Source organism: Juglans microcarpa x Juglans regia, chromosome 1S (assembly GCF_004785595.1).
Source record: "Juglans microcarpa x Juglans regia isolate MS1-56 chromosome 1S, Jm3101_v1.0, whole genome shotgun sequence".
NCBI classification, from domain to species: Eukaryota; Viridiplantae; Streptophyta; class Magnoliopsida; order Fagales; family Juglandaceae; genus Juglans; species Juglans microcarpa x Juglans regia.
In genome coordinates this window covers 9,113,724-9,140,118 of record NC_054595.1, presented here as the reverse complement: position 1 = coordinate 9,140,118, position 26,395 = coordinate 9,113,724, and the positions used below count along the sequence as shown (strand labels likewise).

General features: G+C 36.0%; 1 protein-coding gene and 1 long non-coding RNA gene across 4 annotated transcripts; both read right to left on the bottom strand.

Moving 5' to 3' along the window:
* Positions 1 to 331: 331 nt before the first annotated feature.
* On the bottom strand, positions 332 to 20,158 carry LOC121246571 (chromo domain protein LHP1). Of its 3 annotated transcripts, none has more exons than XM_041144744.1 (7): positions 19,991 to 20,158; positions 19,545 to 19,901; positions 17,074 to 17,099; positions 16,868 to 16,954; positions 15,812 to 16,576; positions 806 to 866; positions 332 to 675 (listed from the first exon to the last, which is right to left on the bottom strand). In XM_041144744.1, the coding sequence occupies exons 2-7, from the start codon at positions 19,896 to 19,898 to the stop codon at positions 607 to 609; spliced, it is 1,362 nt and encodes a 453-aa protein (XP_041000678.1). In that variant the 5' UTR covers positions 19,899 to 19,901; positions 19,991 to 20,158; the 3' UTR covers positions 332 to 606. The 3 variants fall into 3 exon arrangements, with proteins under 3 accessions (XP_041000678.1, XP_041000679.1, XP_041000680.1); XM_041144745.1 differs by having other exon boundaries at positions 17,074 to 17,093; positions 19,991 to 20,138; XM_041144746.1 differs by having other exon boundaries at positions 19,545 to 19,885; positions 19,991 to 20,138.
* On the bottom strand, positions 3,026 to 4,027 carry LOC121246572. Its single transcript, XR_005937137.1, has 2 exons — positions 3,611 to 4,027; positions 3,026 to 3,520 (listed from the first exon to the last, which is right to left on the bottom strand). It is a non-coding gene; the product is annotated as an uncharacterized LOC121246572 (long non-coding RNA).
* Positions 20,159 to 26,395: the final 6,237 nt, after the last annotated feature.

The window sequence follows — 26,395 nt, the reverse complement described above, 5'->3', positions numbered from 1 at the left end:
ACGAAGGATAGAATATTGGAAACCATTGATTAAGTTGATTTCCTTTCCAAGTCTCGAGTTTTCATAGATGTTGATGACACAGACCAATGCCACTGCTGAAAATGACATCTTTGAATCTTTCTTGTTCGACGCCTTCAAGAAGTTTGTATTCATTCTAGCAGTGAGATGACAGGAAAAACTAGTACTCAACAAAACATCGTGGATGTGGAACACGGTTTTTTTCTTTTTTTCTATTTTTTTTTCCTTTAATGTCAGAACTGTTCTTAGAACACAGCTTGATTTCCTGCATATTTTTTGTACCAATTCTAGAGAGAAAATGAAGATGAGGATGCATCACTGAATAAAAATGACATTTATCACAAAATACAGAGTTAAATTTAAACTCGAGCTCCTAATCATCATGGTAACTATCTAGAGAATAGGCATATGCAGTCATATGGAGAGATACAGAGAATGAGACAGATGGGCTGCTGCTATGTAAATTAAAGGTGGTTACACAGTTAATTACCAAGAAGGATTGCATTTGTTATCCTGCACTATCCTGCGACTACAAAAGTACATCACTGTATAAAACTAGCTGAAAAGATGATGCAGAAATGGCTTCACTCACTCTCCTTCTATACATCTGTCCACCGATGGAGTGTACCGCAGATGTTGCTCATAAAAGTTGATCAACTAGAACAAAAAAATAATATAGGTAAGCATAATAGCAGGCACAAGGAAATATTAATGATATTCGTTAACATTGATACTAAGTGCAGAATTGGTAAGGAACATTGTAATCATAAGGCAGTGCATCAATTACCAGAAGTGGATCGTTAGCCTTGAGAAACTTGTTGTCCACTGTCACTTCTGTTCCATCAGACCTTTACAAAGGCAACCACATGAGAATCAGGCTTTAGAGTGATTAAAAGAGAGACACGGTACACATATCAACAAAATTGGGCAATTATCTTTAAAAGAAATCTAGCAGCATGTCAGCTCTTTTATTAAACATGAACTTGCACAGTTCCCAGTTCCCAGTTCCCTTCTCAATGGAATTAACTTCGTTTCTTATGCCAGATGCCCACAGAGAATAATGGATCCTATTAGTTCTGTCAAGATTAGAACTTGACTAATCAAGCAGGTCGTGCTGTTCAGATAGATCATAATAATATATTAAGCCATGTCCAAATGCAGGCTTTCTAAATAAAACTGCCAACATAACCGTACTAGTTTTCCAACGTGAGCAAACATCACAAGTGGAATCACAAACACTAAAAATGCACATCGCCAAATGTACATGCCATACGAATGGTAGCATATATAACATATAGCTGTACTGGTAAAACGCATCGGTTATCATTCATCTCTGAGCAATATCACAGCAAAAATTTTTATGACATGAAAATTTCAAATCTTCTCATATTAAAAATGCAGTAATGTATTGCTGTCATAAAATTGATGAAGATTAAGCAAAAATATGATGTATATACAGTGATATTTGAACAAAACATGCAAGACATACCTGGACATGAGCCCTATAAGCTACCCTTTTCAGATATTGGTATTCATTCAAACATTAGAACAACTCATACTTGATAAAGGGAGGAGAAACAGAGATGGAGATAGACATTGATGATTTAGGAAAGAAGCTTTGCAACTAAATAAATCATGGTATAAAAACTGTGAGAAGTTTGTGCTGCCCAAGGATCTGATGGGAACTAGTGAAGAAGCTTTTGGGCGTTGAATAAACAGTGTATGTGATGTGTAAGAATAGCTAAATTTTAGTACACAAAAAATATTATTATGTAACTAAGTTTAGCATACTTCAAGCCATTTTTTTATTATTGTAAGATCTTTATTAATAAGCGCAAAGCTGAAGCCCAAGTACATAGAGGTAGAGCATACAAGAGAGACACCTAACTATTAGAAGAAAAGGATACTAAAAAATCATCTAAACAAAGTCCATTAAAGTTTACAGATGCAGTCCACAGGAGAAAACTATAGATAAAGAAATTCTTGAGCTCCACCGTGTTCACAATTGAAATAACTCTTATCATTTCTTTATTCCATAAAAACCAAAATAAGGCATTAGGGCTATTGTGACGCCCCCAACCTCCGCTTGGGATGGAACGGAGACTTAGAGCATCGAGACATGTAACACAAGGTTATATATCCCCATTCATGACAGTTAATATGCAATAGCCACAACGGAAAATGGGTGACTAAGAAGTACTTATGCCAGAATAAATTAAAGCATCCCAATGTCATTCATAACCATCATAAGTTCAAATCATAAGGTAGCATAATCTTAGAACAATTATTCTTGATAATAAGTCTCCATGGCTAAATCAACTACTTCATGTGTTCTACTGCACGAAGGGTTAAGAGCTATAAACATCAAGATGAGGTCTAATCTTTTGTTGAGACCTGGCTCCTCTTTAATCAATCGGCTCCACTGGTCCATCTGGTCCGTCCTTGTCGGGTCCTAACACAACTTATATAATTCCGAGTGGAATGATAATGGGTCCATAAGGGGTGAGATTTACTTGAAATCTCAGTAAGTTAGACAACCAACGTGCACAAAGATAAATTATGCATGATGAATGATAAATATGAAATGCGCCCGATGCAGAAAAATTAGTATGTCTCCCATCCAGATTCCTCGACATTTTTAGAAAAACTAAGACATATTTTCTTATAGAGAATAGTTTCACTTTTATTGCCAAAAATATAACATTTCATCATAACGTTTCATCATTTATTGCAAGTCACATTTAATCATCTCGTTAACATCATAACGTATGGTATCGCAACTTATGTTGAAACTACGTTGCCTGCAGACTCATTCTCAATGCACTAATAACATAACATAACATAACATAACATCATCATAACATTATAACATGTACACCCACCAACCTTAGGTGTCATAACATTTGATTTTGCTCTGGCGTCTTTAAAAAGAACCCATTCAAAGCCTGTTGACTATTCTTTGTCAACCTAGGAGTTACCACTCCATTTTTTTTTTATAAGTAAAAATATTATATATATATATATATCAAAAGGAATAACCAAGTATATTGAATGTATACAAGAGAACACCTTGCCCATAATAGAAAACCCCTAATAACTCAAACAGCCAGTGAAAAACACCCCAAAATACACCAAGCCCGACCCCAACCCCTTGCTTCCCGTAGAACTAAAACTCTACCCAAAAACCCCACTCCAACCCCTTGTTTTCCCGTCTTCACAATGCCCTGCCTTTAGACTTCCCTCTAGATGAGCTACCACCCTTAGCATCGTAGTTGATTCCCGAAAAAAGACGTTGTAACTCCCTACTTTTCTTGAAACTTGATTTGGTTTCAAGCGCGTGGCTTGCCTCGATCAAAGTAATTAGTTCTTTAAATTGGTCTTCACATCCTTCATGTGAAATTCTCACGAACTGCTGAATCTAGTTAACTTTAGGTAGAATGCAATCAGCTATTGGAGGAAGAGAGACTAGGGGAGCCACAATATCCCCAGACACAGTATCCACCTGCACCAACGTCAAATCCATATTCAAATCCGGTACCTCCTCAGCAATTCCATTGGTTCTCTCCAATGGTATGACATCAAGTCCCTTTACCTCTGGTGACCCTTTATACGCAACTTCAGCGGGTCCCATCACCAATGGTTTGACACCATTTTCCTTCAACTCCGATGAGGGAGCCAAATTCTCTTCGAGTACAAAAGTCACTTGAGGCGAATGACATTCCATTGCAGATGTCTCTATGCCGATACCCAACGTAGAACCCACTCCATTTTTACTCACTCCAAAGTGAATAGAGGAGTTCCATTAAGATAATTCTCCATCCCAACCTTTGGGGTAGTAAAAAAAATTATTTTCATGCTATGCTTGAAAAATTGTAGTTCATGACATGTGCATATGTAGGAAGCTTTCATGTGCAAATGATATTTATATGCAATATGCTAGAATGGTGAAAATTTCACGCCATGTAGGCAAGTGGTCATGTACTCAATGTATCATATAACATGAAAGTGACATCAATAAATCATAAGTAACTTATCAAGGTGTAGGTTAGAGGCCAACTTACAAACTTCCCGTGTGCGTTAATTGTAGCGGTTGTAATCAAAGTTATGCTGAGTTAGGGTCTTAACTACTCAAGAAAGATGCTCATAATCAAAGGGTTTCAAAAATGGGTATTTACTAAAAACCCCTAAACTTTCCAAAATTGCAACTAAGGTCCTAATTTTTCACTATTTGCAAATGAACTCCAAATTCCACCAAAATTCACAAACTTCATATATTCTATGCTCTAAAATCATCTATGCTCTTAGAATTTCAAAAATTAAAGTGGAACTAGTCCAAATACACTTATGGCATGCACTCTAGTTGGTGCCTAAGTGTACTTTCAACTATTGACCCTTATGAATGCATGCATATTCAATTTCTTTAGCTGCAAATAATTACTATAATCCTTAATGACATGTTAAAAGCTTAATCTTATGTGAACAAGTTTATCCCAAAACTTAATCATGGCTAAAAACCTTAATCTTCATTAGTCATCAATTAATCAAGCATGATGCTTCTAGCCTAAATCACAAAGGCATGCTTCAAAATTCACCCAAATCATGTATTTTCAATCTTATCCCAATCACAAGGTTTTTCTAAATGCATTTTATTCCAGCCTAGGTGATAAAATCAAGACTTCATGCCTTAATCACAAACTTAATCAAAATTCAAAACCCATGCATGCTTTGATGATCAATTCAAAATAGAGTTAAAACCTATCATGGCATGCTTCTAATCTCAAAATCAAACCTTCAATGATCATTCTAAAATATTAATAAATCATATCAAAATATGCTAAGACATGTCATAGCTAAAATTCCCACTTAAAACAATTTCAACACTTAAGCCAACCTTGTTTTGATTTAAGCATGGTAACCTTTTCTAAACTCAACCAAAAATCACTTCAACACTTAAAAGCAAAACATAACATGCAAACTAAGATCTAGGGCAAGAAAAATTACAATTTCCGTGGCCCTCTAAAGCTCCCAACACAAGAATACTCAAGAACACACCTTTTAGACTCACTCTAGACTTTCTAAAGGAAGAAGGATCTCAATGCCCAAGAGGCGGCTTGGAGAAGTGGTGTGAAGGAAATGTGGGGGTGAGGGAGGTATTTATAGGAGGCTATGGGGGAAGGGACGTTGGCCTTGCTCCATGGTGATTGGGTGAAGTGGGCAGTGGAGAAGGAGGTTTGAATTCCAGCTTGGTTGCATCACCTTGTGCAGGTGAATAGTGACCCAAATCAAATGATTTTCTTCACTTTCAGGTGCTGCCATGCAAGGAGAGGGTGCAGGTGCTGCCATGGGGCATCATTAGAAGGAAAAAAAAAATGAAAATAGTTTATGACATGAAGCATAGTAACTGTCAGGTTCAAGGCTGAAATTCTGGACAGTTTTGATCATTTCTTGACTCACCCTCTTGTCCTCTCTTCATGGCTGATTTATGCAGGTCATGAGTCAATCTTGGAAGGCTTTTCCAGGTGGTGGAAGGTGGGGGATTGGCTGCCAAGTGATGATGAAGTGGCAGCTCAAAGGGAAGAGGTGAATGGAAGGGTGTTGCCGAGTGGTGGTGGTTTGATGCCATCGGTTTTGTGTTATTTTTCGTGGGAAAAATTTTTGGTCAATTTCCCATAATGAATCTGAGGGTCTTTGGGGATTGGATGGTATGGAGGTGGCATGAGGGAGTGGGTCATTTGAGAGCAGAAAATCAAACCAATTGCAAGGCATTTGGTTTGTTTAGGCGTAGTTGGTTTTGGGTTTTTGGTTTGGTTCTTGGAACCAATTTTGTCCACCAAGTCTGCATTGAAACGAGTATTTTGAGGTGCTAAAAGACAATAATGACCTTGAGAAAAAGGCACAAAAAGCTTGGGCTAGGGGCTGTTCAGTCCAATGCACACAAGAGTACATGTGTGCCGATTAGTGTGGGTTGAGGGTTTTGACATGTCATTACCCTTAATGACACGTGTGGAGATTTATCTAGGGTTCTAATATGATCTAAGAATGATGCAACTGAATAATAAAACAAGTAAATTTCAGATCAAAATGGCTAAAAAGATTAAGAAGAAAATTAAGCTCAAAACATGGTTTAAAGATCACTAATCATGGGTAAGTTGATTAATGTCCTTAACTCAAGTTAGAAGCTTAATTATGGACACTTGGGAGTCCTAAGGGGCGTGGGGTACTACTTGGGCTTGAGGGAAACCAATGGTATGGTGCATGTGGGGTTCAAATAGAAGTGTGAAAATGTTACTTATAAAAAAAAAAACAAAAATTGAAGTGTGAAAATGCAAGACAAAGGCTTTGGGTCTTGTTGGGCTTAAAAAGGCCACGAGTGGGAGTTGCATTTATGGGCTTTGGGTGTGGGTTGATGGGAGGCCTTGGTTCTAGATTTTAAGAGGTCATGAGAGGCCTCAAGATCCACAAAGATGAGGCTTGAAAGACTTGCCTTATAATAAATGGGCCATGGGTCAAAACTAACACCAAGTTAGGCCCAAAAGGCCTTATACCTTACACTTGGGTCAAATCTTTCTAAGGCTATCCCCAAAGACTTAAACTCTTATAAGGCTTGGTTCAAGGCTTCTAAGTCTTAGCCCATAACATTCTAAGGGTTTAAGGGCCTTAAGTGTAGCACTAATGGGCTTGCTTACTAAACCACCCATACTTAACCCTTAGGCTTTAACCACTAATGACGCAAGTGTCATAGTTTAATGGGTAAAACAAATCTAACTAACTCCCTTAAGGGAAAAAAAATAATAATAAATCTTATGCTAAAAAAATATAAAGCCCAAAACTATAATATAGTATTATAAGCTCGTTCTAAGGGAGATTAAGGGTTAACCCTAATAGGTAATTAGGCGGGGTGTTACAACTATTTTCCACACTGCTGTGATTTGCAAACTTCCACCTAGCTTTCTACAAGCATAGTAAAGTTCCACAACTCTTTTAGGCATAATCCAAGCCATTCCAATCTGATTATAGAAAGTCACTCCACATTGCACTTGCAACCTCACATTTAAGGGCATAAACGAGCCGAGCTCAAGCGAGTAGTTGGTGGTTAAGCCTCGTTTGTTTAATTTTTATTCGAACAAAAGTCGAGCTTGATCTTTTCATTGAGTTGAATTTTATGTTCAAGAACAGCTCGCTTGATATTTGAGCGAATTCGAGCTTGTTCACCAGCTACTTCATTTGGATAAAATAGATTATTCATATTGTATTTTATAACTTTATATAAAAATTTTGATAAACAAACTTAGGCTTTTTGCTAATATATTTATAAAGTTTGTATATACATCTATCAACAATTAGACTCATAAGGACTCAAGTGACATGTTTAGTATTAGGAATATGATTTGGTCTAATCTCTTCAAATATTGTAAATATTCCCATTATAATTTTTTTTTTTTTATAAGTAAACAATTATATTGATATGAATAGGCATAGCCCAAGTACACAAGATGGTATACAAAAGGTAACACCTATTTAGGGAAAGGAAATGGAAACAAGAAATTCATGAAAATCGAGGCCACGAAAATCTACAGCAGTGGCCCAAAGAAAAAGAGTGCTGACAAAAAATAATCTAAGTTCTTCTAATGAACGCTCTTGTCTTCAAAATAATCTTTTATATTCCCATTAGAAATATAGAGATAATAGTATACAAAAAATAAATACGAAATTATTCAAGCTTATACTAGCTTAAACGAGTCGAGCCGAGCTTTGTACAAGTTGCAGCATTTCATAAATGATCAGAATTTTGCATTTCGTGAACAGCTCATTTAATAAACGAATCGAGCTGAACTCGAGTTTAACTCAGCCGATCTCAAGCGGCTTGTCAAGTAGTATTATTTATTTTAAGCCCTATTCATAGTTAACTAAGAGATGATAGAAATCCCCCACTTCTCGTACACATGCAGCTCTTCCTCCAATTGTCCATTGTGGGAATCTTCCCAAGGGAAGCTGTCCAAGTTCAAAATGATACTCTCATGGGTGCCTTTGTCCACCAAGTACTCTTCTACGAGAATGGGCTGTCATCATGAAGACAAAGGATATTATAAAAGAACGAACTTTGAACAACCCCTCTTTGACAGAGCCCAACAAATCTTATCCTCACTCTTCTAAATCTAGTGGATTATTACAGATTATAAAACTCACTAAAAGCATTCATCTCCCAATCTTGGCCCACTCTTATGACACTAACATTCCATCGAGTAGCATTACTCGACATCTCCAAATTGTTGGCCATAGAAGCCCACTTAGCATGAGCAACGCTAGACACTTTTGGAAACGTTTCCTTGAGGACCCAACCCCACAGCACACATCATGCTAAAATCTAATCCTAGATCCATCTCTCACCTAAAATCTGATATGAGCAAAAACAAAAAAAAAATATTGCCCCTACCTCTCCTTATATTCTTCCATAGACCTATCCCATAAGGCCCTTGTACCTCATTTGTACTCCATCCACCCCACAAGCATTCATACTTGGAATCCACCATCTTTCTCCAAAAAGCATCTCTCATTTTGGTATTCGCTACTACCACTTCCCCAAAAGAGAACGATTGAACAGAAGCAGATGATGAACCCAAAACCCACTCTCCAAAATTGGAGCGCAAATCTTGGCCCAACAAACTAAATGGATTTTTCCTAGTCCACCCATTGGAAGTCTCACTGCATTTTCTCAATGCACATAGCAACACTAGAAGGAAGTGGAAAAAGAGAAAAAATACGTGGACATGCTAGAAAGAGTGCTCTTGATCAAAGTGATCTTACCACCTTTGGATAAATTCATCTTCTTCCAACTGGCTAAGTGACATTCTATGTTCTCAATAATCTCATTCTGTATGTTCTTTGTCTTAAAAGTGGCCCCCAGTGGAAGACCTAGATACTTCATTTGTAAGTAAGATACCTTGCAATTCAGAATACCTGTCGAGCTATCCACATTAGCCACCTCACTTGAAACAATTCAGACTTAGCTAAATTCAGCTTTAGTCCAGATACCGCTTCGAAAAATAAGAACAGCATTTGCAAACACTAAAGGTGATTCGGATCATTATCATCTGCATACAAAAGATAAGATAGATTAATTGCTTCAGTGTTTCTAGCCCCCACAGAGAAACCTGTGATAAAACTCCCTTCAATCAACATTGTCAGCATTTCACTGAACACCTACTTGAAAATAACAAAGAGCAATGGTGACAAGGGATCACCCTGTCGCAAGATTCTAGACCTGCCAAATAACTCAAAGGGAGTGCTGTTTACTGAAACAGAGACCCAAAATAGAGATGCAATGTGCAATTCAGGATCACTATTTTTTTCCCAAATCTGCACCTTTGCATAAAAAATAAAAGGAACTCCCAATTGACATGATCATATGGATTCTCAATATCCACTTTGCAAAACACCTTGGGAACTCCAGTTTTAATTCCATTATCTAGGCACTAAATAAAAATATGAGCTAAATCTAAAATTTGTCTACTTCTAGTAAGGCATTTTGTGGTTTTGAAATAGTCTTTTCACCCACCAACTACAATATGATGGCAAGCATTTTTGAGATATACAAAGAGCATCCAACTAGTTACAACATAAGGAGCTAGAAAGTAATACAAGAAAATCATTTAAGCAAGCTCCATTAAGAACATAAGATGAGGCCCAAAGAAATAAAGAATGGAAAAAGAAACTTCAAAGCTCATCTGAAGAAAGCTCCTTATCTTCAAAGCTTCGACCATTCCTTTCAATCCATAGACACCACATGATGCATAGAGGTATCATTCTCCGTGCATCTGTAATATGTGAATTGGCCTTACACCTTTGCCAACAAGCAAACAAATCAACCACCCTCTTGAGCATCACCCAAGCAATACCCATTCTGTTAAAGATCTCCACCCATAACATCATTGGCACCTAGCAGTGAAGTAAAAGGCGATCCACCGAGTCCCCACTCTTCTTACACATATAACACCAACCCATTACGACGAGACCCCGCTTTCTCAAATTATTCAGAGTCAAAATTTTCCCAAGAGATGCTGTTCAACCAAAGAAAGCAATATGCGGCGGCACCTTAATTTTCCAAATACACTTCCAAGGGAACGAAATATAATTTTGACTTCCTACTCCTCGTCTTCATCCAAAGCATCTTGTCCACCGCATTAATATCAAAATTCAAAGTATGCAATAAACTGACAAAATCAGAAATAACTCCAACTTCCCAATCATGAGCAGCTCTACTAAATCGAACATTCCACTGTGGGAACCACTAGAACAATCCAACAATTCAGACACCGAAGCCTCCTGATTAAGAGCCAACCGAAAAAGGGAGGGAAACATGGTCTTAAGAGCTGAATCACCACACCAAAAGTCAGGCCAAAATCTGACCCTGGATCCATCACCAATCGCAAAAGTAATAAAACGAGCAAAAGCCTCCCATCCATTTCTAATGTTCTTCCACAAACCTATACCATGCACACTTCTCACTTGACTTCCCTTCATGTTGGTACCTCCATAACCATTTCCCAATGAGTGGCTTATCAAAAAATCCTCATATTTCAAATTCGAAACCCTCCACTAGAAATCGGTGTACATACCTTATTCCACTTGACCTGTAACTTAATCTCCTCTCCAGATCCTCCCCACAAAAAAAGCTCGGAAAATATGCTCAATTCGATTAGCCACACTTGTGGCAATGAAAGAGATAAAAATAAGTGGGAATATTAGATAGTGTACTCTTAATAAGAGTGGTTCTCCCCCTTTTGGCAAGTGCAACCTTTTCCATCCAGTCAATCTCCTCTCAATTTTCTCCATGACCCCATCCCAAATAGCCTTAGCCTTGAAAGAGGCCCCAAGTGGAAGTCCCAAGTATTTCATTGGCCTGGCAGACCTTCTAATGTTCCTTACTTTGCCCACCAGCACCATCTCGGACTTCCCAAGGTTTACCTTAAGACCAGAAACAACTGCAAAACAAATCAATAGAGCTTTCATTGCTTGAATGTGACCCGGATCCGTATCACAAAATAGTAATGTGTCATCTGCATAAAGAAGATGGGAGACATTAATAAACCCATTGTTAGTGCTTCCCACTGAAAAGCTAGATAGAAATCTCGCACCAACAGCAGCCTCCCAAGACTTGACTAAGCGAATCCATAATGATCACAAAGAGAAAAGGGGACACCGGGTCCCCTTGTCTCAAACCACGTTTGCTTTAAAAGAAACAACAGGAGTACCATTAACCAAAATAAAAAACCAAATCGCGGTTACACAATGTTTAATCCACATACAACATCTCTCAAGTAAAAGAAAATCCCAATTCACATTGTCATAAGCCTTCTCAATATACAACTTACATAAAATACCTGGCACTCCCATTCTCAATTTACTCTCCAAACATTCATTTGCAATAAGAACCGAATCAAGAATTTGTTTGCCCTTAACAAAAGCATTTTAAGGTTTCAAAATTATCTTCTCCACAACCATACTCAAACGATTAGCCAATTCCTTAGAAATAATCTTGTAAACCCCATTTAAAAGACTAATGGGATGAAAATCCTTGACATCCGTCACCCCCGCCCTTTTAAGAATGAGTGCTCAGAATATCGTATTGGGGCATTTCTCAAATTACAAGAAAAGAATTCATGAAAAACACTCATAATATCTCCCTTCACGATATCCCAACACTCTTGAAAAAATGCCATAGAGAAACCATTCGGCCCAAGAGCTTTGTCTCTAGCCATCCCTCTAACCACACGGTGCACCTCACCCTCCTCAAATAGTCTCTCCAACCAATTTGCACTTGCAATATCAATAGTCTAAAAAACTAGCCCATCAAGTTTTGGCCTCCACAAATGCTGTTCCGAGAGAAGTGTCTCATAATAATGAACCACATGGTTACTTATAAAAAAAAAATAATGAACCACGTGGTTCTTGATATCAGAATGATCAACAATAACACGACCTTCAGAATGCAGCATTTCAATAGCATTGTTCCTATGATGAGATTGTGATGAGATTGGTTACCCGATGAAAAAACTTTGCACAACAATCTGCTTCCAACCAAAGAGCAAGATTTCTACCACCACGAAATCTCCTTCAAAATCAGCTTTCCAAGTTGAGCAGTCACTGAACTGTTCCTACTCAACTCCTCCAATAAAACCCCTATATCAGCCCTCCCCTCCAACCTATGCAACTCCTCAAAGAGGAACTTCATTTGACTATCGGCATTCCAAAAAACTTCCACATCCACTTCTTCAAGTCATTCATTAAGCTTTGAGCTTATTTGCCAATATAAAACTCGGAGTACCAATAAATTGGTAAGAAGACCAATGTCTCACCATATCCACAAAACCTTCAGCTTTTAACCACATATTTTCAAACTTAAAATACCTACGACCCCCACGAATACCCCACAATCCAATATAATAGGAAAATGATCCGAACATACCCGAGACATTCTTTTCTGGCAGCACTCTAAAAAATGAGCCTCCCAAGAAGGGGAAACAAGAAACCAGTCCAACCTTAACCAAACTCGATCGTTAGACTATGTGAAAGCACCCCCACCAGAGGCAAGTCCAAAAACTCCAGATCAAAAATAAAATCAGAAAAAACTACCATAGCCGGACATAACTTTTGAGATATCTTGTACATTCCTCTCACCAAGCTTTTAGGCCTGTAATCTTTTATATCCACATCCCCAAATTTCTTTGGTATAAGAGCAAAGAATTTGCAACTTTCATGAAATTCTTGAAAAACTCATAGAATATTCTCTTCCTTTTTTATTGGCACCGGGAGAATCCCCCTCACACATCATGCCATGGTGTACTTAAGTTTAGGACCTTGTATAATTTTTTTGAGAAATAACCCTCTATGGTATTGGTTAATAAGAAAGAGGACACAATAAATTTTTCCATCCACAATGTTAATGTTAATCAAAAACCCGTGACAGCTTCACAAATTATCATGCTTCATATTTTCATTTTTTCTAGAAGATAAATAAAAAAATATTTAAAAATGATAAATAAATTTTTATAACAAAAGCTTTTAAATTTTAAAAGACAAAAAAAAAAAAGGCACAACCACCATAGGGTGGCTGAGCTTTGGACACCACCATGTGGTTGGTCCATTTCTAACCAACCCGATGGGGGCTGGCCACCATGGGGTGGCGGTGCCATTATTTATATATTTTATTAAAAATTTCAAATATGTCTTTCATTAATTAAAATACCCTTTATTATTTTTAAAATTTGTTTTAATTTTTTTCAAAAAAAAAAAATTAAAGATTGTACATGGCAATAAGTGAAATTGCCATGTGTTTTTGCTTAACGTTGGTGGATGAAAAAATAAAGGGAGATTTTTCTTTCTAGTAAACCCATTCCACATGGGGTTATTTCAAAAAATGGCATACGGTCCTAAATTTAAGTATCCTAGAGCACAGCGGGTGTTTGACTAAATTTTCCTAAATAACTTTAGCTTTCATTACATATATTATTTAATCTTCCTTTAAAAAAAAATTTATAGTAGCAAATGATGTGGCTAAACAAAATTAAGCTCCCTTTAGAATAAGAACTAAAGTTTTTCTTTGGATTGGACATAGGACCAACAGAACTAATGTTGGTGAAAGCACGAAGAACATTTAAGTGCAAACGCCGTCAAGAGCTTACTTGAAATATTTGCTAGGTTGAAGTAAAATGCGCATTTTAAAAAATGATCAATAAAAACAATAAATCCATAAAACATAGTAAAAAAAGGGTTAAAAAACAAGATGGTAATATATTTGCCTATAAATTTAATTTATTAGATATTATGCGACATGACAATCAAGTAATCATCTAATTGCATAAAATTTAAACATAGCATATTATATAATTCTCTTGTACTTCACTAAATATATGAATGTAGGATATTTGCTAGCCATAATCAAATTAAAACACAGTTAAAGCAAAATATACTAGTAGGTATTGACTTCTATGCTAACATAAGTGATCAATTTTTTTTTTTTTTTTTTTTTGATAAGTACATAAGTGTTCAAAATATCAATCCAAGTAGAAACCCAACTTGACTTTTGTCAAGGAGTCAATTGACTTCCATGGAAAATTATTTGTTATTTTCACTTATCTATCAATCATTTGTTGACACATCAGGGGATGATAAAATGATGATAGTTAAAAGGATGACGAATAGCATTTTTTTATAGGGAAAATATTATAGTGAATAAGATTTTTCCCAAAGCATATACATGAGTATGATAATATGCAGTGCCATGGTATGTAAATAATCTCCAATATCAAATAAATATTTAAGAATATTTTCTTAAGTCATTTTCTGGGTCTTGAACTAACATTATATATATAGATGTATAGATATATTTAAAAGAAAAACTACAAAACACACTTTTCTACACTTTTAACTCACACAAAAGGTGCTCTTTTCATAAATGTACTTTGCTTTTAGTAAGCAAAGCAATTCAGTCTTGGCTCTTTGCACTTAAGCGTACTTTCAGTGCGCTTTTACCGTCACTACAGATAACTAAATGGTCTTTTGGGATGAAGTTAATAAAATTAGTTAAAAATAAACAATTGCAAACCTTTAGACATCAATGTTGTTTTAAGTCTAGCAGATATCGAATATAACACATGTATGTGCAACAGTTTCACAATCCACACGATCCAGGATATCATAACAAAGGTTTCAGGTGACAATTCATAGTCTAGAGCCAGGTCTTGGAATGCCATTCAGGGAATAGAAGAAATCTTTCTTTGTAAATGCAAAACATCGGCAGCTGATCTAAAAGGAATATCTGCCTGTAGCTATTCCTGCCCTAAACTTTAGCACACTAAGATTCTACAACCAAATGAACATGAAGAAGGAAATCAAAATAAATCAAGTTAAAAATGCAGGAATTTACAGATATTATTATCATTTAGCATCTGTCAACCTGTTCTACAAGGGCTTAGCTTTTACAAGCAAACCACCACAAAATAAATTAAGACCCAAACTCAGCTCAACCCAAACAAGAATGAAATAGACAAAGCACAATCAATGAACTTCAAGATCATATACCAGTATCTATAAAATCACCAAAATGCCTCTGATAGAAAATGTTCCACTGTCTGCATGCCCACCAAAAGTAGACCTACGCCTTGAGTACACAAATGTGGGAAAGTAGACCTATGCCTTGAGGACACAAATGTGGGAGTGAAAAATCCAGAGTCAAATAAGCACAACCATATCGGAAAATCCCAAAACCTTGACTAGACCTGAAGTTTGACAAGATATTCAAACTTTCAGTTTCTCAAAGGAATCCACAAAGAAATTCCCCCTTCCCATTATAATTCATAACCGTGTTATCTATTACTCTTGGCAACAATTTTCTAATTCTAAATATTGACAGCACAATGTTCCAAACAATTTTCTGTTCCAAATAATATAAAATTGTTTTAAAAGAATAACTAATTGACCAAACATGAAACTTCGCAGACTAGACATAATTGAAACCCAGAATTTACAGTCCAATACTTTTTATGAGTACAGTTTCTAAATTATATGAGTAACTAAAACTAGGTTCAAAAGTATTGGACTTGAAGCATCATGTAGAATTAGGTTCAAAAGAAAACCTTAATCACACAATTAAACTGTTAAACATCCAAAATATATGCCATATACCGCATAAACCAGTATATTTCACACATAAGCTAGAGTAGAGAAGGAAAATTAAATGATAAGCATATTCTTAGCAGTACAGAAGGCTAAGATTTGGAGCCAGGATACAAACCTTATAGCCGTAAAGGTTACTGACACATCCTGGATATTGTTTGATACAGAAGCTGAATACCCTATGGCCTTGATAATCCTGGTGATATTAGATGCATTTTTGAAACCATTAACCCCATTCCTGCTACTTGGATTCTCCCCAATGAAACCAGGATTTTCAGTCCCTGGTGGCTGAAATCTACTGCCAGAGCCACCACTTCTAGTTCTTGCATTATGCGCAACAATGGGTTCACACAAGCATGACTCTTGTTTAAACCTCTTCACAGAACCAGACTTCCTTCTCTTAGCACCAGTACGGCGATTGCTCTGAAATGGTTCGATGCAACCAACATTGGGTACCCCGTCTACAGGGCCATCACCCTCTGAAGCTTTGCCTTCTTCGAAATGTATTGCAAGTTTTTCCAGGTTGGCCTCATTGGTAAACACTGTTGTTTTAAGCTCACTAAGCTTGGGATCATATTCCTTTCCATTATTTCTGTCATCAATTTGCTGACAAATATTCCCACAACCATTCTCAACAACTGTTTGCATGGCAGTTTCAATTTCCTCATTATTATCTTCTTCATGAGCAGATTGAGGGACAGGATGAAGATTGGTAAGGCCTGATTTGGTGGGAGGGGCAGATTTCCCAGTTTCAGTCATAACGTTTATTTCAACACCTCTTAAATCATACGCAGCAACGGAAGAACGCTGCTGCTTCTTCTTAGGTTGAGTAAAAGGAGTCCCATGCTTGCGCTTGCGTTTCCGATGCTTTCCTGAACGAAAACTTCAAAACCAGGTGGAAAACAATTTTAGATTCACAAATAGAAAAACTCCAATGGACAGACTCTGCATGTCTTTGTTTAATTGATAAGGAACTGAGGAAAAGGAAAAAAACATTCACATTTCTGCTGTTTGTGGTGAGAAACAAATAAAACCAACTAAGCTCAGTTAAACAACAATCTAGAAGGAAACGAGCTGGCTAATTTTAACTTTGTCAACTCAACCCACCAGAAAAATTCTTTTTAGTAACCAATGAAGATGCTTCATATTATAGAAAGAAAAGGGAATAGAGTACCTTTCTTCAAATGAATAAATAACATCGGAGCATGACTGGAGATTCTCCAAAGGCTCCCAGGTGTTTGCTGCCTCCGGCCATCCACGCCTTTAATATACATTCCAACTATAATTTAGTAATAATTAACTGATTTGACAAGCAACAGCAACACTAAACAGGGGAGGGAGGGATCAATTGATTCCAAAAGAGGCAAGAAGGAGACTCACCATTTGATTAGATACTGAGGCTGACCCTATTTTCAATGCCCACCATCATCCATCCACACAGATCACCAGCAACAAACAAACAACAACAACAACAAAATATACAATGTCCATCATTTATTTAATTCCAATAATGCAATCCAAACAAAATATGCTAAATAAAAGTAGTCAATGGTGGAGGGAAGGTGGGGGTAAAATCAAATGCCTTCCAACACCCTAAAAAGTTTTAGAATATGTTTGGGTTCAAAGTCATTCAAAAATATTTTGCCCTTTCAACCCAAACATCATCTGAACTCCAAAAAATATCATTTCTCAAAAACAATTTCATCCAATCATTTGTGTCCATTTTTATGACAAAACAGAAACACAAAATCCAATACAAAACACATCTAATTTTTTTTTTTCCCAAACAACTCTTCATTATACCCCTAACTTCAACAGAACCTAATACAAAAGTCTCTAAAAGTTTTCTTTATAAGTAAAAATTTATTAATATTAGTGAGAACACCCAGCTAGGAAAAAGAAAAAAAAAACTTATACTCTAAAGCTAGCCCATTATACTCTAAAGCTACTGCCAAGAAGAAAAAAAAGAAATGTGTTGAAAAAAGGATCTTCTAAGTTCCTCTAGCGAACATTCCTTATCTTCGAAGTTCAGATCATTTTTTCTCGCCAGATGTACCACAAAAGGAATATGAGAACCATCTTCCATATTGTTGCGATTGGCAGGATACCATGAAGACTTCTCCACTAGCAAGGAGATCGACTGCACTCTCAGGCATAACCCATGCTAACCCAACTCAGCCAAAAAAATCATCTCATAGGGTCTTGGCAACCTTACAATGAAGTAGCAAGTCCACAATTTCACCACTTTTCCTACACATATGAACAATAGTCAATCCCAATAATTTGGTATTTCCGTAGGCTGTCCATAGTCAAGATCTTCCCTAATGTTGATGTCCATACGAAGAAGGCAGCTTTTGAAGGCACCTACTCTTCCAAACATTCCTCCAAGGGAAGTGGTTATTATCCTAATTATAGGTGACCTTATAAAATGAAAAGGATGGAGAATTTCCCCGTAATGCTCCAATAGAAGGCCCAAACCACATGAGTTATACTCCAAAAGGACTAGTTAATGATACAATTAGAGCCCCATTGGAACCTTATAAAGAGTAAGAACTTCTCCTTCCCAAGCAATGTGGGATCTCATACACCACCTACCCTTATCCATATCATATGGAGTATCACAATCTACCCCCCTTAAATTCCCAACTTCCTCGTCGGGCCTGTCCATTGTAGGTGGCATGGCTCAAATCCCACATTTCTGGTTGGGATAGTCTCTGATACCATTTGTAACGCCCCAATGAAAAGCCCAAATCATATGGCTTATACTCCAAAAGGACTAGTCAATGATACAATTGGAGCCCCATTGGAACCTTATAAAGAGTAAGAACTTCTCATTCCCAAGCAATGTGGGGATCCTATACACTACCTACCCTTATCCATATCATATGGGATATCACATTCCCTTTCCTAGAGGCACTCCACAACAACTTATCTACTTCTTAATCCTTAATCCGGTAGAGTACAATAAGCTAAATGATTCTATAAGAACCAACTCTCAATCAGGGGCTGCCCAGAGGAATTGAATATTCTACTGAGCAAAACTGCCCAAAATCTCCAATAACTCCACCACCGATGCCTCATGTCTGCACAAAATCCTATATACCATGGGTAAAGTGTTCTTGAGTGTCCTATCACCACAACAATATCATGCAAGAAACTGATCCTAGAACCACCCCCACCACGAATCTATTAATCTAATGTGTTGAGAAAATACCCTACAACCCCTTCTAATGTTTTTCCACAAGCTCACACAATAAATAACTTGTGCCTCCAAAGAGCGACACCCCCCCCCCCCCCCCCAACAAGTACCACCATATTTGGAATCTATTGGCACCTTCCCTCCCCCACTTGACGATAACACCACACATTCTTCTTTTGATAGGTACGATAACACCACACATATCACAAACTTTTCTTGAAACAACTTTTCTTGAGCAACCTCCCCTACACATTTAAATTAAGTTCGAATAGCTTTTATTATCTCACACGCAACTATTTGTTTTTTTTTTTAATAAAGCAGCTTACATGTTTGTCTGCATAACTGTGTACATGTTTTAGAAGCTCATATTGTACTTTATTTAATATAAGCTAAACACAAAATTCAGAAAATATAAAATTGAACATATTTTTTAGATAATGGAAAACTAAGCTAATCTAGCCTTTTGAGTTGCCAAACACCCTTTTTTTTCATTCTGAAAGTGATTTCTTTTAGGAAATCCTGCCCCCCACTGATGTAAATTCCTGCCTCCGCTAGTGAAAGAGATATATTTTGAAGAAGCATTTGGGTTTACCTGACACATTTTTAAGAACCAAAAAAAGGGGGGGGGGGGGGGGGGTCCTTAAAGCGTTACCTTGCGAACCCTTTTGCGGCGAATGGACTCAATTTCGTAGAATCCGTCGTCGAGCTTGGGACGCTCAGCCGCAGCGTCTTCGTCAACAGGGGCTTCATCCTCATCAATCTTATCTTCTTCCTCCTCGGCGTATTCTTCTGCCTCTTCAGCAGAAGCGACGGCAGCAACAGAAGGCTCTCTTTCCTCTTGGTCCTGAAGCTCGTCCCTTTGCACTTTCTCCTCCCGGGTCTGATCCTTTTCACCCGAAGGCACCGCCATTGAGTCACCACCACCAGAAGCAGCAGCTTCACTTGGAGCAGCCAATGCCTCGGGGTCAGTGTTCCTCTTCTTTCCTCCTCCTCCTCCTGCTTTCATTTTCTTGATTTCCGACAGAAATAAATTTAAAGAAAAACAAAATATAGGTGTGCATGAGAGACAGACAGACAGAGAGTAGCAGAAGCAGTTACATGTAATGTTTTATGGGTATTTGCAGGGATTTGCTTTTCCTGCCCTCCCCCTCGTCCTCCTTTTGCCTTGGAGTCTCTGTGCGTGTCCGAGCTAGTTCCCAGCCCCCCAAAGCCCTCACGCCAATTGCCAACTCACACTCCTTTTCAGCCTTCGGTTACCCATTTTGTACCTTTTTATTTTTTATTTTTTATTTTAGAAAAAAAAAAACATATTTATTTTCATTATTTCGATATAAATACGTACATGAATTTAGTGAAATTTCGTTTTCACGTACCGGCTCTTAGAATTCTTATTCATTCAATAACCAACTCTTAGAACTTTTAAATTTATCAATATATCCTATTAATTCATCTATCATCTCTTCAAATTCCTCATTATTCTCTACTTATAAAAGAGTGTCTTCAAAATTATTTGTATAATACAAGAAATTCAAAGAGAATGATATTGAGCTCCTGAAAAGCTAAATTTATATTGCTATTTTTCAATTCTCTTGCTACTTCTTTTTAGTTTTACAACAAGTTATTAGCACAAGACTCTAGCCAACTGTTGTGTTCTTTTAATTTTTGACAAGATATTTGCTTAACATTTCTCGAATCACTACAAGTTTCTCTTTTATAAATATTGATATATGCTTATTGCAATATACATCATTTTGTAAAATATTGATATGATCTATGTGATATTATATAGAGTATAATATTATCATATTAATACCATGAATATTATTATCTTCTATATGTTAGTTCAATTTTAAATATCTTTTCTCATTCAATATTATTAAGGAAAGAAATGAAGCATCCTTGAAGGATCACAATAAAACAAGAATTTTATTGAAGATTGAGTATCTCGCAATAAAATATCCATTAATTCTATGAGATAGTTTGAGGGAGTAATACGTGTACCAAAAAACCATGATCCTCCCAAAAGCTTGTTATGGTTTAATGCACCTAAAATTGCACAATTGAAATTGTGTAGAGAAAAAATCACTAATGATGATATGTTTGAAATTTATGCTTCGAATGTGCTCCTGCAACAGCTATATCGAGTGCGAAAGTTCACTAAATATTCTGAACTAATATCGTGTTTACTAGTGGCTGAATAAAACAACGAACTGTTAATGAAAAATCACCAATATCATCCAACCGACTCAACTGCATTCTCTGAAGTGAATGAATCTCACTTCATCATAATAAAGAAAACCGTGGTTGCGGACGTGGATGTGATAGAAAAAATATAACAGAATCAAGAGGAGCGTACAAATGTCACAGATGTGGTATGAAAGGGCATTGGTCACGTACATGTCGTACGTCCAAACATTTAGTGGACTTATATCAAGCATTTATGAAGGAAAAAGAATAATTGGTCGAAATGAATTTTACTGACCACAAGGAAACAGAAGATCATCTAACTTATTTTAATGATCCAAATATGATGGTCCTAACTCATCTCAATATTTCTGATTTCTTTATAGATACAAATAGAGATAATAGTATTTTAATTAGTGATGCATATGATCATAACAAATAAATTTATTTCTTTATAATATATTATGTTTGAGTCGTTATCTTTTAATACATCGTGTTAAACTTTATTTTGCATTAATAAATTTTTTTATATATTTTTGTTTATAAAGATACATGAATTCTATTGATGTATTGACCAATTTCAAGATAATTAATGAAGATATGTGTCTGACAGACAATTGTACAACACACATAATTTTTAATGATAAGAAATATTTTCAATATTTAACATTATAGAGAGCCGATGTCAATACAATATCTAGGTCAACGAACCTAATTGGAGGCTACGGAAGAGTCAGCATCATGTTGCCAAAAGGAACAAAATTTTGTATTAACGATACTTTGTATTCTTTGAGGTCTAGAAGAAATTTATTGAGTTTTAAAGATATTCATCGCAATGGTTATCATGTTGAAATCACCAATGAATGCAGTGGTGAATATCTTTACATTACAACAATGAATTTGGGCCAGAAACACATATTAGAAAAATTGCCAGCTTTATCTTCTGGGTTATATTATACAGCATTGAAAACAATTAAATTATATGTTATAATGTACCAGAAGTGCTCTGATTCAAAAATCTTTATGCTTTGACATGATCATCTTGGTCATCCGGAATCAATCATGATGCGTCGAATAATTGAGAATTCATGTAAGCATCCCTTAAAGAACTAGAAGATTCTTTTACCAAGTGATTATCCACTTGTAACATGTTCTAAAGGAAAGTTAATTATCAAACTTTTCTCTTCTAAGGTAATTATTGAATCTCCATCATTTCTACAAAGAATTCACAAAGATATATGTGGACCTATACATCCACTATGTCTGCCATTTAGATATTTTATGATATTAATAGATGCATCAACTAGATGGTCACATGTTTGTCTACTCTACTCGAAATGTTGCATTTGCTAGATTTCTTACACAAATTATTAGATTATGGACTCAATTTCTTGATTATCCAATTCAATCTATATGATTGGATAATGCAGGAGAATTTACATCTAATTTTTTTTTATGATTATTGCATGTCAGTTGAGATTAATGTTGAACATCCTATTGCCCATGCCCATACACATACTTAGAATGGTTTAGTTGAGTCATTTATTAAACGTCTGTGATTAATTACTCGACCATTACTTTTGAAAATAAAACTACCTCTCTCTATTTAGGGACGTGCGATTTTGCATGCTGCATTATTGGTTCGAATAAAACCAATTGTCTATCTTAAATATTCTCTATTACAATTTGTAATCGATCAACTACCAAATATTTTTTATCTTCATACTTTTTGTTGTGTTTTGTATGTTCCAATTGCACCTCTCCAAAGCACTAAAATGGGTCCTCAATGTAGACTTGGAATTTATATTAGTTTTGATTCTCCCTCTATTATTAGATACCTCGAACTTTTAACTGAAAATGTTTTTTAGGCTCATTTTGAAGATTGTCATTTAGATAAAATAGTCTTCCCATCATTAGGAGGAAACAAGTTGCCAAAAGCACAAAAACAAATAATATGGGACACTTTGACGCTAACTCATCTTAATCTTGAATAAATCAATGTGAACTGAAAGTTCAAAAGATCATTCATTTGCAAACTATTACAAATCAATTACCAGATGCCTCTACTTATAATAAGAAAATAGTGAAGTCTCACATTCTGGCTGCCAATATTCCAGCCAAGATCGATGTCCCCGTAGGACGATCAAATAATACAACAGTTAATGAGTCTAAAATATACCTAAAGCGTGGAAACCTATTGGTGCAAAGGATAAGACTTTCCGGAAGAGAAAAGTACAAATAAAAGAAGTGGGTGCTCCTAAAAAGATCGTACCAATAAAACAGGCAACAAGAGTTATAGATCCATCCAAACTTTCTGTATAAAATTTTTCCAGAATAGAATCCCTTGAAGTGGAATCTCCTGAAGAATTATCTCTTGACAAATTTTTTTCTCTCCTTTCTCAAAATCCAATAAAATATTTTTACTCAAACTATTTCACTACTATGCACAAAATCATGAGATAATTCAAATGTCCAAACATGCTCTCATACACTCTCCCATGACATCCTACCCTTTTTGTTTTCATTTTATTTGGTTGAGCATCTTCATTGTAATTTATCAATTTTAAAAAATGATGGATTTGTCTTTGTTGAAGAGTTTCTTATGCCTGGTTTGGATAGAAAGTTACTTCCATCTTATCTCATCTCATCTCAATATCCAAACACCATAAGCATACACATTTTTCAATTTCAAATTTTTAAATTTTTCATCTAATCATTATATAATTATTACAACTTTCCAAAATTTTCAAACAAAACACAAAAAATAATTCAACTTTTTCAAATTTCAAAGCAAAAATAATATTTTAACAATATTTTAATTTTATAATATTTTTATTCAATTTTTCTTCTCTCCTTTCCCAAAACTCCCTAAAATATTTTAACTCAAATAATTTCCATCTCATTTCATCTCAACTCAAATATCTCACTACTATTCATAAATCATCTCAACTCACTATCTACACCAGAGTTTAGTGTGTTTTTTTCAGGGGCCGATTTATCCTCCATCTTGGCACTGTTTGCAAAAGTTGTATCACATTGCGGAAAATGAGCTTATGACTCTTCTAGCTCATAACGCCTTGCATCAAATATTGAAATATAGTGGTTGTGAGGAGCGTCATACCAATGAACATAATTATTCTTATAAATTGATGCACCGCGTAATGCTTTGATGTAAAAGAAGTGTTACAGTAATAAAAGAATTCTACAAAAATAAACCTACAAATAAAATTGATTTTATATGATACGTTAGATTTATTTTATAATAAAAGTAACTTTACAATCACTTACCATATTAAGTCATGTCAGTTTATTTTTGTAGGTTTACTTTTATAAGATATCATTCTAATTAAAGCATTTCTCTTGTTGCAATTAACAAATTTCATAGTATTAGAATTTTCAATCATAACCCCATTCTAATAGTAACAAAGGTAGATTGGTTCCATATTTATTGGTATAATGTGACCAATTTCCTTAGTTAAATAAATTGATATAGAAAGTTAGTTTATCATTATATAGCACTATTAGTTAGTTTGTCATTATATAGCACTACTAAGAGATATGTGTCTAAAATTTGATCTAAAAAATACTAAACAAAACTTACGGTGGTTAAGCAAGTGGCCAGCGACCACCTTCGTTTAAGGGTTGGTCACACGCCACCTCCCACCTAGCTCAACGAATGACCATCCTAGAATAGGGTGGTCGTACACCACCCTTACTTGGCTTAAGAGATTTGGGAGTGGCCACACTCCTCTCCTTTTTTCGTTTAGTGGATGGCTGGCTAGCCAACCTTAGGATAACGGGTGGTCACGTGCCACCTTTACCTGGGTAAAGGGGGATTGCACACACACCCTTGCCTATTAAGCAAGCAGGTGACCCACATATTTCCCGCCCGCTAGTAATAAGAATTCAGCCTATTCGTCTGTCCACTCGTAAAAGCAGGTGGATTTCCAGTCCATTTCCTAGCAATTGCGGGTGACCCAATCCTAGCCTTAGTCCTACTCGTCTGCACCACAAACTCTCACTGTCTACTACCATTTATGTTGTGTTGTTTGCTTGTAAGTGGGGTATATACTATGCTCGAAGTTTCTTAAATTTGTCATTTTCTTTCCAAAAATGGAGAGAAAAATAAATTTTTATTGGATTTGTCTTCTCTTTCCATAAATGAAATGGAAAAAATTAATCTTTATGCCACAACGAGTGCATTTAGGAAAGAAATAATATTGGATGCATTTTTTCTTTTTCTTTTTAAAAAACCTTCCATCAACTCCAGCACCTCACATAAGAGAGGAGAAGCATCGGGAATACCATAATAGGGTATAGTTATTTCAAATTCTTCGATTTTCTCTCGTGCTACGGGTGCAAGATTTAAAAATTACAGAATGCTGACGTGTCGAGATGCCATTGGGGGTGTAAATAGGGCCTTGTCATTGCATCTGGTTTGGAGGTTCTCTCTAGTCTTAAACATAGAATTAATCCTCTTGAATGTGAAAGAAAATCAATCCTAGACCCTAAGTCAAGAGTGGCTGAAACATGACCCATTTGTAAAGTTTTTTTTTCTCAATCTGTGTGACTCCTCCAACTCCCGCTTGGAATTTGGTGGTGATTGAAGAGTTGGGACATGCAACAGTGAGTTACATACCCATTGTTCATATTCATAACAGTTAATATGCAATACACCTAGTATGTTTCTAACAATATGAATAATTCAGAGTGAAAAAAGCTCTAAATAAAACTCTACTTCATCCCAAAAATATCATGTCTTTAGAATACCATACGTTTGGCTTGGGTTCCAAACTTGACCCATCATTCAAATCGCAAAATATCATGCTTTGAAATTACAACTTCAGTCATCCTCATCTAACAATTTCTTAACGTTCGCAATCAGGTGCTAAACAAGTTCTATGTAGAAGACGATCAGTTTTAGTTTGTGGTCAAAAGTGAGATCATCTTCAATGACCTTCGACCAAAAGGGCTTAAGCTTCCTCATAATGCTCATCCTCTTCTAGACCTATTACAACTTTTACCATTATGAGATAGGAATGTTAATGGGATTACCATAGTGAGATTCCTTAAAATCTCAGTTAGTTATGCCAAGAACTTGCAAAGAGATAACATAAACATGATTAGAGTAAACATGAACATGTAGGCATGAATATGAACTTGCATTTCATGAGACTGTATTTTTCTCCCATCTAAATTTGTTTCCAAAAACTTAAGAACTTGTAGCTTCATAACAAACATAAAACATCTTGGATCTTTTCTTGTTCATACGTATGGATACCTCACGGTTCCCTATAAACCGTATGCACCTACTAGGTA